The 13,438-nt window shown below is 38.4% G+C and overlaps 1 protein-coding gene across 1 annotated transcript; it reads right to left on the bottom strand.

Annotated features, from left to right (window-relative positions):
* Positions 1-2,433: 2,433 nt before the first annotated feature.
* Positions 2,434-12,023, bottom strand: atp6v1c1a (ATPase H+ transporting V1 subunit C1a). The gene is made up of 13 exons (XM_053488303.1): positions 11,877-12,023; positions 9,374-9,507; positions 8,620-8,687; positions 6,818-6,903; positions 6,643-6,737; positions 6,421-6,512; positions 5,973-6,071; positions 5,805-5,873; positions 5,267-5,359; positions 5,071-5,164; positions 3,847-3,944; positions 3,532-3,658; positions 2,434-3,038 (listed from the first exon to the last, which is right to left on the bottom strand). Exons 2-13 carry the CDS (start codon positions 9,503-9,505, stop codon positions 2,940-2,942), a joined length of 1,152 nt encoding a protein of 383 aa, XP_053344278.1. The 5' UTR covers positions 9,506-9,507; positions 11,877-12,023; the 3' UTR covers positions 2,434-2,939.
* Positions 12,024-13,438: the final 1,415 nt, after the last annotated feature.

Genomic DNA, 13,438 nt, shown 5'->3' with positions numbered 1-13,438 from the left:
ACACATTTTTATTTAAGTATCATGTAAGGTAATTTGTTTAATCATATTAATCTATTTTAAATAAAAATCCAAACATGGCATTCAGATAAAATGTGATTTCTCAGAATGATTATAAAAATGGTGTTGTAGTGGTTTGCACTGTGGCCTCGCACCTCCAGGGTAATCGAGAATTTGATTCCGTGTGTGTTGAGTTTGCATGTTTTTCTATGTACTTGTTGGGTTTCCTTCCTAAGTCCAAAAACATTCATAGTAGAGTAAGTGTCATTTTCAAATCCCCTTTTATGGTTCCTGCAATAGGCTTGCACCCCATCTAGAGTTGCACCTGAGTCCACTGGGATAGGCTCAATGCCTCCCATGACCCTGTACAGGATAAGCAGTATAGAGAAAGTGAGTATAAAAACAATGAGACACTTGTTATACCTCAAGAACAAGAACATCTTTATTATCGAAACTAACAGTTTTAATGTGTTGATGTGTTATTGCATTATTATTTGAAAGAATTACAAATGTAATTTACATTTACATAATTTATTTCTGTTTGTCTTGTTTGCATTATAATACTACTACATTACAATTTAGGCATGTACAAAATGTATGCCAATATTTTATGTCGTTAGAAGTGCACTTGTATGAAATAAGTTTTTCCTGTATTGTTTTATTTTAATGAAGTTGTATGCACTTGGTTTTTTTTCACCCTGTGCTGTCATGATGTCTGGTTGTTTATTTGAGAAAGAATTTTTCTGACATTTCATTTATGCATTTCTTTTTCCATAGAAATGTTTCTTGCATATTAATCTACTAAGCTGCTTTTTTTTTGCCTTATAATTCCATAAAGCTAATGGATGATGGTTCACAGATTCCCCCCGGAAAAAAAAATGCACCGCTACAGCAACTGATGCCAAGCACAATATATATATATATATATATATATATTTCAAGAACTGGCTCACAAGTAAGTAACGAGTTGATATTGCAAGATTGAGAGGCACAAGATGGACCTGTGAGTAAGACCCTCGTCAACAGGGATATAAGACAGAACTATATGAATTTCAAGGCCCTATGTTATGTGTTTAAGTACAGTACATGCAACCATGAAGGACTATAATGGACTTTTCTTCATGCCTGAGGTTTTCGAAAGAAAAAAAAAGACTTTAGCTGAATCTGTACCTTCGTACAAACAACAACTGGAAATTGCATGTGCATTTGTGCTTGTGCATTGGATCTGTGACTGTGATCATTCTTGCTTCCCAAAATCTGGACGAGTGGAATAAAACAAATGCAATACCTTCAAACCGCTGCTGTTGGTATCATTAAAAGTAGGAAACCTACCTTATAATGGCTGTACTTATAAAATTTTAAATAAATTGTGGAACATCCACACAACAGGGCATTTACAGTTATTCCTGACCTTTTAGCAGCTAGTACGGCTGTTCAAGTCAAACCAGGACTTTTGATTATCCAGAATAACAGAACAGTTACGAGAGTAAAAATTCCCTTTATTTCTCTATATAATGCCTTGATAACTGTCTTCTGAAAATTATGATCGGTTTTGCAACTTCCTTTACAAGAAATTTCATCACAAGTACCGGTTTGAATTGAACACCCCCAAACAGCATACGAATGCCATGCTAATCAAATGATATATATAAAAAAATAAGGTCAATTTCTGTCTAAAATTTCTACTTTTACACCTCTTACTATTACAAAGCAATGAGACTGGAGACTCCTTCCATAAATGGTTAACCTCTCTGAACAGAAAACTGCACATTTTTAATGATTTTCCTTTTTAAATGCCTGCACGTGTTTAATCTGTTCAATAGACTTGAAAAGTCATTGAACCAGGATATTAATATACATTTAGCAGCATGTACTCTTGTGTTGGGTCATTTATGAATGATTCATTATTTTTTTTTTACTGGGCGCATCGCAAAAACCTCCGCAGGTTATGTACAGGAAACAGAAATTGGTTTTTGGTCTGAATCGTTCATTCTTTTGTCACGTGACTCCCATAGACGTTATGCCGTGCAATAGATTTAAAAGAACGAACGATTTAGACCAGAAGATATGAGAGGTGAGCTACTCATGTTTATCCAATATGTAAACATGTTGGGGGTCTGTTTATTGAAAATGTAACATTATTTCTGATCAAAAGAACGAAATGAACTTTAAAAAAATGACTCAAAAAAAAAGATTTGGATGAACAAGATAAAAAAAAAACGAGTCACTAACATGATTAAAACTTCCCATCACTAATGTACTGATGCGGGCACCATGCTGTTACAGAAACACTTGTTCATTAAAACTGAAATAAGATATGGAGACTGTGTGTATTGCAGTCCATTGAGTATTTTAACATGAAAATTCAATGTTCCTGCAGTGAGTCTTGGTCAGGATGCTAATGATTTTAAAAACAAATGCACCGGGACTAAAACATACCGTTTTTCACATATATATTATATTTCGTCAACACCAAATGTACACAATACATTGTCCGTTACTGTATCATTTGTAACACAGTTCCGTTCCTCGACGTAAAACTACTGATACAGAGAAGGTAAAGACACCAGTGTCCTCACACAACAAAATATCTATTAGTGACTCTGAATTGGACCGAACACAAAAGCACTAACCTACCATGGAATAACGATCATATTAAAACACAGAATTTCTTTTCTTATATATATAGATACAGATCTGATCCATTCACTTATAAATAAAGACAATCTTGTTGTTTTTTAAAAAAAAAAAAATCCTGTAAACATGATGAGGACGGCAGTCACACACTCCGGAGTGAGCAGCAGTGCTTGTCAGAACAGGAATGAACATGATGGGGGGGGAATAAATATACAACTCAATGAAACATCTCACACTTCTTCACTAAGACTGAACCACAGGGCTGTGGGATGTGACGGCGTGCAGTGCTGGATTCGTTAAGAGGATTATTTGAAGTCGAGCAGGTTGCAGTCGATTTTGTAGTAGACGTAGGGGTAATACTCCTGCTGGCTCAGATTCAACCCGGGAATGTCCATAGCAGATTGCTAGAGCAAACAAAGTAGATGAAGAGAAGGAAAAACAGTAATCAAAAGTTATTATAATTTATTATTACCAATACAGGTTGGACAACAATGCAAAATTCTCTGGGAGGCCAGATTAAGGTGGTTTGGACATGTGGGATGAGAGGTATATATTGGGAGGTGAATGTTAGAGATGGAGCTGCTGGGCAGGAGGAGAAAGGGAAGAACAAAGAGGAGGTTTGTGGATGTGATGAGGGAGGACATGCAGGAGGTTGGAGTGACAAAGGAAGACGTGGCAGTCAGAGTTAGATGGAGGCAAATGCTCTGCAGTGGCGACCCCTAACGGGGGCAGCCAAAGGAAAAAAAAAAACAACAACACTGCATTCACATTACCAGCCTTAAGTGACTCAAATTTCCATTCTTGCTTGCTACATGCATTAAGACTATCCATATTCTAGGACATCTATTATAAAATACACATTCAGAGAGAAAAGGATTGTTTATAGAAGAAACTTACGTCGATAATGGCAGCAGCACTGCTGTCCAGATGCTTATAGAGCTCATAAAGCACTTCCCTCAGCTTCTTCATGTTCTTCTTATTGGGCTGCAGAAGCATGGCTTGGAAGTTAACAGGTAAGCCGTACCTGTGAAAACATACATCAATTACAAGCATATCATCATCATCATCATCATGATCATCCAAATACCTTCCATCATTCGTTCCTTAGGGAACAGTGTGTCAGACAGGGGTCAGGAATCTCATAACTCTTATGGTATCTTAACCTGTGTGAACTATTACAGTTACGAGAAGCTTCTTGATCTATGATCGTACCTCAACACTGACTCCACAAACACCCTCAGAGCCTTGATGTGGATCCAGGCGATGAAGGCTTCACTGAAGTTTACTTTCAGCCATCGTACCAGAGGACCCTGCAGACAAAGATACAGTGTTATAACCACACACACACACACACACACACACACACACAACATGATCACAGTAACCACCTGTGTTTTAGATTAACTAGTAGCTTGGAAGAAGGCTTGACCAATCCACCAATAAAACCATATTTAATGAATGAAAGACATTCAGGGACATTACATTTTTGGTAAAGGTATATTTTTTATTTATTGGTACTATTTTAAATAATATCCAGTTAAAAATTCAAAAGCTTAAAATCTCTAAACAAGCTGATTTAACAACTGAGCTATTGGAGCATTGATTTTTTTTCCCCCTAATTTATTTGTGTCCAACTTCCCCCTGTCTTGTTAGGGCATTTCCCCAAAAAGCAACAGCTTCCCACCACCGAGGGTGTAGACTACCGTCCTCAGATACACATGAAACTGCCGACCACATCTTTTCACACTGCTGCTCACTCATCAATATGGATCAGCATAACACACGCAGACAAAAGCGCTATCCGCCCCTTCCGGATGATACCAAGTTTCTGTTGTGTCACTCAGAAGCACTAGGCTGTTTTTTTTGTTGGTGGTGGTGGTATTAAATGCTACTCTATTTTTTTTCCAAAAGTTTTAATTTTTCTGTTTTAAAAGTACCTTATTTTGCTTATATTTCTTTAAATAGTGTGTATGTTAACGCTCTGGCTAAAATCCAGTGCCCTCAGTGCATCTTTTCATACCATATACACAGGGGCTCTACTTACATGAGGTCACAAAAGGGGGAAATCTAAATGGCTTGTTAAAGCCTCATATAAATGTCTTAAAAAGACAAAAAAAAGAGTAAATATTTCGTTAAAGGTGCCCTCGCTCTCATGGTGATGCAATACACACCAACCACATTTCTGTAACTATACCACACGTTACTTATTCCACCACACACATTTCCAACACAAAGTGATTTAACATCTTGCGTGGAAACCTTTTGACGATTTTGCAAACAACTTGCGGACTTTTTGTTCAGGGAGCAAACTTCGCTTGTTCAATAACAACCATATTTTCTCATACGCTAGTGAACACATTTCCTTATTCTAGGATATTATTGATTACTGCTATGACTTATAAGAAAGCACTTGTAAGGAAGTGCTGAGTCCCATACAAACTGCTTCTTCTTATCAGTAGAGAGTCTCGTCATCTCCTCCTTATCCGCCTTCATCTCCTCCTCGTTGTACTGGAAATCTCGGACTACGAACCTGCGGACAGTAAAAGGCGTCTTAACGAGAGGTTACGAAGAAGAATCAATGATAGCTGGCACACCTTATCAGAGCAGAGCGGAAAAGTAAATATAAATATACTTGTTCTCTCTGGCTTTGTGCCTGAAGTCGTCTGCGGCTTTGCGGAACAGCGTGACGCTGAACAGCCCGCTGTCGTGATCCTCAAACAGCAAACTGTAGAGAAACAAAGCTCAGTCTGTCCACCATAACCTGCCCTATGTTTTACTGAACTTCAAAATTATTGGCACCCTTCACTAGAGGGGGAAATGACTGTGTAGGATAAATTCTGGACATGACAATTTCCAAACAACTAAAAAGGAAACATCAAACCTGATAAAACCCCCCCCGCCTACTCCTATTAGGCCAAAATTATTGGCACCCCAAAAGAATATTTAGAACATATAAATGTCTCTTTAAAAAGTCTATTCTTGTCACTTCCATGCTCACCTTGTACCAAATGAGCCTCATCTCATTATGGGGGGGAAAAAAAAACCCACTATGTTTGCTTTATTGACAGGATGAACCAAACCATAAGGCATTTTTACACACACACCGATTACCTTTGTTGATTATTTCATGAATTTCTCCTGCCTGTCATTTAGAGTGAAGCTGGACTTACTTTGTGGACCGCGGCACCACCATTTCCGCAAGAGTCTCGTAGGTCTTCTGCCAGTCTGCATAGTTCGTCCTGAAGACACGGCCTTGTTAACTTTTAGTCTTTACAGAGTGGGATTTTACTTTCTGAGACAGTAAAAAAAAACTAATTACTCAAACACGCCTCACTTACTTTGGCACCACCACCAGCAGAGTGATGAGATACTCAGAGTCGAGCACGAAGTCCTCTTTCTTAACGATATCCGCCAGGCTGCGGGTCAGCAGGCTCCCACTGAGGACGAGGGACATTAGTTATACATTAATTTTAAAATACATAGCTTAATAGACAGGAAAATTCGGTAAAAACAAATAATTATTTCTAGAATTATAATCTATTTTACTTGTTTTACTTTAATAACTTTCATCTTTTCTCAACGAGATTTTAACCTGGACTTAGTATTCTTCTTCACCTTGTTGCTCATACGTGAACCTGCTGTAGTGTTACAATCTATCTATCTATGGTTGAATCGGATAATCTGTTCTATCACACAGCTCTAATGCACATAAACAGTATACTTCTGATCTCATATTTAAATGCATTAAGTAAATTAAGTTGGGTCGTGTCGTTGCTCTTCACTCACGCATTCTTCCTTTCCAGGTTCTGCAGGTTTCCCTTCAGGTTGTTGTAGGCCGAAGCTCGAGCCTTTAAATCGTTATCAATCTGCGTTACTTGCTGTAACCAGCAGGAGGAGACAAAACACTTTATTATTCAGTATTCTACCGCCACACGTCAGTATACAGAAGCTCAGACGCATCATGAACATTCTCGTTCCTTATAACACATTCTCAACACACAGACTTGCCTTGGATATGATTTCTGATATGTTCTTTAAAGACTGCTTTATGGGGTATTTCGCCATGTCCCACTGGAACCTCGTGATGTAGGTGATCAGATCGACTAATAACAGCAAGAATCAGAAAAACAAACTCAACAAGGGTTCAAAAGGTTCATGAAGGAGATGAAGGGACTTGTCTCACCTCCGTTCGCCAGCAGGTTCTCCTGGACTTTATCGCGGCTGTCCTCCAGCACGTCGGCCATGTACTGCGCCACTTTCTTCACCACACTGCAAACCGCATCACACACACACACACACACATCGCACCCTGTTACCATCCTGTATGGTCCTCAGAAAACACACTATCGTGAGAGCTTCAAAGGCAAACTGAGAATTCCGTGAAAACCAGAGAAGCTAAAATTAAAAAAAAATAAAAAAACATGTATTAGATCATAAAATGCATTCTTCCTCCTTTTCCCTTAGAACTGTAAGAAAATATTTTTAAATCACTGTTGGATGGATGAATGCGAAAAAATCTGAAGCAATTAAAGCACTGTTTATTGTTTGAGCAGCTTGGGCGTGTTGCTGCTTTAGGACCATAAAAATGATTGACACGATCGGTTCACTGCTGCAGCAAACAGATCAAGAGGAACAAATCTGGCGTTTAGGAGGATTCCAATGAAATCGGTCCATGCTTTTCTCACTGAAGCTCAGAATCACTGAGTCACGAGCCACATGATTTCTGTACAAAGAAAAAAAAAAAGACAGAAAGAACGAACAAACAGATCCACATGGTTGCCTTTTAATTTAAGGATTAGTCCAGCGTTAGAAACCTTTCTAACTTCTAATGAAAATCTTTGGCAGTTCAATCCATGAAAAACAGTTTTGACAACATTTATTTACTACTTTTTTATGTTTTATAATTTTATAATTAACTTCCACTCAACACGACTGTTAAAGCAGCAATAAACAGTCATTCGATCTTTCTAAGCACTGAGCAGAATTATAAACCTGCTTTACGACGCGCAGACGATGACGAGTGAAGAAGCCGTAATAGAAATCTGTCGTTTTTAAGACTTAATTGGGGTTAACTGTGTGGCTCTGATTGCTCGGGAGAGCATTAATATATAGAATTATAAATACATATGAGGGGCGTTCGAGTCAAACTGGGACATGTTATCGTGAATGGAGGTATAAAACCGATTAACATTTCCCGAAGACTTCATGCACAGCGCGGTGATGAAAGTCATGACTCAAGAATGGTGCGAATGTTTCAAATAAGTCTGTTCATCCATGAATGACGATCCCAGCCGAGGTCGCTCGGAGCCCAATACTCATACAGGTACACGTAAAAATGTGGATAATTTGGCGCCAACTTGAGGAGGAGACGAATCTGTCTGTGGGAACTGTAAAAACTTTCTATCTTGATGGTACCCAAGCACTAGTGAAACGCTGGGATGAGGGCATTAGTGTAGCAGGGGATTATATAAATGAAATATGTGAGTTTTTATTCTTATAACTGTGTTCTGTTATTTTGTACAATCCAAAATCCCGGTTTGATTTGAACGTCCCTTGTCTTTTTGTTTGTGCCATTTTGTTTGCATCCATTGGCTTCAGCTTCCAGACACTTTATAAATAGAAACTCTGTAACCATCCTAAAGGTATAAGTCATGAGTTTTAAATAAGATTGGGGAAAGAGTCACCGGTTTGTCAGCAACCTGCTAATGGTTAATTTTAGGCATCGCACTGCTGAGTGAGATTCCTCAGCGCACTAAATAAGCAGGAAAGATAAAAAGCGCTTCGACTCGAACCCTGAGCACCGACCCTGTCCTAAGTAATCCCATCATCGCAAACACAAGGTTTCACAGAACACAAAACTGAAATCGCCCGGGCGAGACTGGAAATGTTTGTTCAGATCAAAGAGTGTGACCAGAGTGATGGTTTGCACTGCGTTTTTTTTTCCTGGACAGTGAAGAGAGAGAGAGAGAGAGAGAGAAAACATACCTCTCCACAAAAGAGTCCAACTTGGCCAGCTCGTCCGAAAGTCCGACTAAAACATCCAGCGTTCCGACCTGCAGGGGGACACAGAGACACAGGCTTTGATCAGAACGCAGCCTGATGGGGCAAAGAAAACGCAGCCAGGCCGTGTTTGATCAGTCGGAGCTTCGAGCGGCGCCTGTCTTCTCGCCTCATCGGGCACAATAAAAACTGCTGTTATGTGGGGAAGACGAGCACATCCTGAAAAGAAGTGCAAAGTCAGCGTCATGCTACAACAACAATAAGTGCTTCGAAACGTTAAGCCTTCTGTAGGTCGGTGCTCCAGGAACATCGCGGTCAGACTGAGAAAAAGGTGCCAATACTTTATGTTTAGCAAAGACAAGGATGTTTCTGTAAACTTCGCCGAAATCTCTGTGCGTGTAAGGCACTGGGTCGTCCTTGAGAAAGTTCCTTTAACTTGAAACTCTTTAAGAGAAGCGTGGAGAGTTTGATTCGCTCACATGGGATTCATGATTGAGGAACTGAAATCTAATCTGCAGTTAAAAACTTAAATAGAGAAGTCCAGAATTTCCTCAGATGGGAAATGCACGAAAACTAGCTGACAGTTCCATCTGACAAAGGTGTAAAAATGTCTAATGAATTGAAATACAGTTAATGTAACTGGCTCGTGATAAACTTTATTAACATAAAAAACAAACCAAAAAAAAAGAAAAGAAATAAAAATGGTACACAGACGTTTAGAAAAGAAAAATTTAGAAACCTTGAGATCCGGAATGTTGAACTTGTTGTTGGTGGACAGATTGTTGGTGCGAGTGGTGGCCACCATCATCTTATCCCACGTCTGCTGGCAGGTTTTCTCTCCAGGAGCCGAGATCAACCAGAACTCCATCATGACTGCAGGAAAAAATTTAATAAAAACTTGCTTTAATTACACACACGGTTCTACAATACATACATGCTCTAAAGGAGGATGTAGAAACCACTCTATTGGTCAATACTGTATGTTCCCTTAAGCTCCCATTAACAGCGAGTTTAGAAGATACAGATTTTCCTTTTAAATTTCTTTCAGAACAAGGAAAGCCATTATACCTAAGATTTAATTTTGTGTGTACTACGATCGGGAGGCCATGAGTTCGAATCCTGCTCCTGCCAGTGCTCTGTGGGTCAATCACAGCGATACTAGTCAATTCCAGCCATCTGTGAGATTTTGTATGCAAAAAAAATACACAATCTCCTATTTAAAAAAAAGACGAGACTGGCTTGACATATCTAAAAGGAAGAAAAAGCACATCTTAGACTATCGCTCTCCAGTGGCTTGCTTCATCACTCCAGTTCAACTCCAGTTTTCTTCCACGGCCTAAATGCATTCGTTACAGGCTGATCGTTTTTTTTACAAATTGCCCACAATGGGCGTGTGAGTGTGTAAAGGCGTGTGCCCGGACCGTAGACTGCCAGAAATCAGGGTCCTTAGGAACATAACTTTAACTACAGCAGGGACCGCTGGTGTAAACTCGTACCCTTAGTCTCCTGGGATTGCCTCCAGGCCCCCTGCTACCCTAAATACAAGATAAAGCGGTATGGATGATGAGTGAGTGAGTGAGTAAGTGTGTTGCAAAGATTAAATTGAAAAAAAAAAAAAATACAAATTCGTTTTTAAAAAAGGAAGAAACTTACGAGGGATGGAAAAGCAGAAACTGCTAATTCTATCTATACAGGTATTCTATACGGTTCCATGATCATGTTTGTTCATCCAATACATTGCATTACCACCAACTTCTGGTCTTAATCTCCATTATCTTTCTTTCAGTTTAAATCTTTTTTTATCCAATACTTTCTTCCTTGTCCTCCCTCTCCATTTTCTAAAATACTTTTTCACAGTGTTTCTCAACCTTTCCAAATTCCCCTCCTCCAGTGACCTCTACCATGGTGATGTCTGAACTACAACAGTACTACTATGGTATATTATGGTATGTACTGTAGTATACCAAACTACAACGTAATTCATACTACAGTAAAATTTGTTTAATGAGTTGCCTTTGTCTCTAAAATCATTATTTGTCATAGTTCCAGATTTCACACAAAGGATTAAAACTCATAACCTCCTGCTCACAATTCCAGCTCTTACACTGCTTTACTATAAGGCTTTAGTGGTAGCGTGTTTAAGATAATTAGTTTATTACTAACGTTAGCTTAAACTGATCCTCGGTCACTTCAGGTGAAGTGATTATTTCTACAAATGTTTTTCTTTCTATAAAATTACTGAGAATTTAAAGCACACATATCTCCAAACCTCAAGTCTGAGAAACAAAGCTAGCTTATTTGTTTATTTATTTAGTTAGTAACATTAATTTAATTTAAAACTACCACAAAACTAAAAAAAAAAAAAGAAAGAAAGAAACGTCAGTACATGTTTCTTTTAATCACTTGAGGTAAAAGAAAAATGTCTACATTTTATTTTAGGATATTATCCACCTCTCTGTCAGCTAGTTAACTAGCAGTGTACTAGTTACTCGGCTAGTCGATGCCTTGACGACGTGGGGGCGTTCCCAAAATGTGCATAAAGATATATGGAATTCATGCACGATTGTTTTAGATATATAGATATGTTTATAACAGAAATTGTAAGCGTTTAATAAAACAATTATACCTATACCGCAATATTTTGTTTCTACTTTAATACAGTAATTGAAAAAATATTGTATTAGTTTAAACTGCCATCTTCAGGAGACTTAACCGTCATGAAGATTTTATTTGACAAGGAGGAACCTTCTGGATTCTGCCTGCCGTTAAACAATAAGTAGAAGAGAAGAAGAGGAAAAAGAAAAAGAAGAGGAGGGAAAGACGGAAGAAGTCGCCTATATACATATCTACACATATATACGTCTGTGTATTTAAATACTAATGATTTAACAGCAGTATTTAAAATGTGATGCTAAACATAATTCATTTGCAAAAATATAAAGAATGATTTTTCAGCAATCTCTTGAACTTGCTAAATTTAAGTAATTTTAAGTCTATACTTGAACTGATCATGTCGTGACTCCTTACTGTAATTATGTAATGCAGTTTGTGCACTGATTTTAGGCAAATCAGGATGTTTATAGTTATACATATACACGTCTTGTTTATATTTAGCTTACGCTAGCTTGCCTGTAAAGGTTATAACGCTAACACGGCTAAAAGCTAACGTTAGCTGCCATTATTTTTTTTCTGCACAGCAGAATAAACACACTGAATGACTTTATTATCAGAAAACAGCTTACCTGGGCTAAGCGAGGACACACGTGGTTTAAAGGTTTAAAAGAAGATTAAAAATACTAATCGGTGTCTAAGACTGGATTCTTATTTAAAGCGCTAAATCTTACGAATGGATCATAATGTCATAACAGCGGTGTTTCCAGAGAGCATCACAGTCAGCTGATCCACCGGAGGAGGAGGAGGATGTGAGCATCCGTGTCGTCACAGCGCCACCTTAGGCACAGGAGGTGCTACTGCAAACACACGTTCTCTCTGTTTAGTACATAAAAATGTATTTGAGGTATATTTTAGCTCAAAAGTCTCATTGTCATGGCTGAATGACATATGTATTTAATCAAGGCAATTTATATAAGTGGTAGGTTTCTCATCATCTCATGCTGAAGGCCTGGGTTGAATTCCCACCCAATTCCCAAACCCCTGCTGCTGGACGCAGTACTGGTTCCAAGCTCGGATTAAATGGGAGGGTTGCATTAGGAATGGCATCCGGCATAAAACCTGTGCCAAAGTTGCCAATCGGATGGTCTGCTGTGGTGTCCCCTTCGACAGGAGCAGCTGAAAGACCAACAATGTATAACATGACAAACCCCCCACCACCCCTGCCCAAAAAAGAATAAAATTGTAAGTATTTTTGACACACAAAAAATTCACAAACATTTCAGATCATAGGTGGCATGGTGGCGGGCGGAGTGGTTAGTAGCACTCTGGCCTTGCCCCTCCAGGGTCAAGGATTCATTTCCCGCCTCAGGAATGTGTGTGTGTGTAGAGGTTGCATGTTCTCCCTGTGCTTAGTGGGTGTCCTCCGGTTTCCTCCCACAAAAACGATAGATTTATCTTTATTCAGGGATTTTAAAGTTACAAATAATACTTTTTATGGCTTTTCAGCATTTCACTACATACCATAGTGTGTATGACTGCGTATGTGACAAATAAAATAAAAATTTGAATTTTTATTCTAATTTATATATTTAATGCACTTTAAATTATATGCTCTTTTGATTTAATCTAAAGATTAATCACGGCCCGACCTAACGACACATGAACCCTGAGAAACATGTGTCCAAGATAGAAAAGACCAAAAAAGAAATGAATAAAATCTTTACATAACTAAAGAATAAATCACTAACGGGTGTGCTGTTATCTTAAAGTATTCAATGACGTATTGGTGTGATGTGGTCCAGCACTGTTCTTTAGATACAGACATATTTTCCCGGGATGCCAATAAGACATTAATAGCATTGTAACAATGACAGCTTAGGAAATAATACAGCACTGAATAACAGCAACACTAAAAAGGAAGAAAAAAAATATGGTAGCATTATGTCACCATTTTAGTGGTACATGGCTCTGTGAAAATGTACTATTAGCAAAAAAAAAAAAACACTTAGAAAGGAAAAAAACACTTTAAAACATGGTCTTTCCTAATATTGATTTCTTTCTACATTGTAAAACAATGCTGAAGGCGTCCAAAATATAGAATAACTCTAGGCCGGTAACTCTAAATGCAGCAAGTTTTGGTCTTGCATTCCTGGGATGGTCTTCATGAGAGCCAGTTTTATCATGGAGCTTG

This window comes from Clarias gariepinus, chromosome 26 (assembly GCF_024256425.1).
Source record: "Clarias gariepinus isolate MV-2021 ecotype Netherlands chromosome 26, CGAR_prim_01v2, whole genome shotgun sequence".
Classification (NCBI taxonomy): domain Eukaryota; kingdom Metazoa; phylum Chordata; class Actinopteri; order Siluriformes; family Clariidae; genus Clarias; species Clarias gariepinus.
Note: the sequence above shows the minus strand (reverse complement) of the source record. Positions and strands in the feature narration are given on the sequence as shown.

What these genes read in the sequence shown, in the direction of transcription:
- atp6v1c1a (XM_053488303.1), bottom strand. Translation starts at nt 9,505, where the DNA reads ATGATGGAGTTCTGGTTGATCTCGGCTCCTGGAGAGAAAACCTGCCAG. An exon ending in CTGCTGGTGGTGGTGCCAAA is followed by an intron (nt 5,874 to 5,972) that starts GTAAGTGAGGCG and finishes CCGTGTCTTCAG; the next exon opens with GACGAACTATGCAGACTGGC. An exon ending in CACAAAGCCAGAGAGAACAA is followed by an intron (nt 5,165 to 5,266) that starts GTATATTTATAT and finishes TACTGTCCGCAG; the next exon opens with GTTCGTAGTCCGAGATTTCC.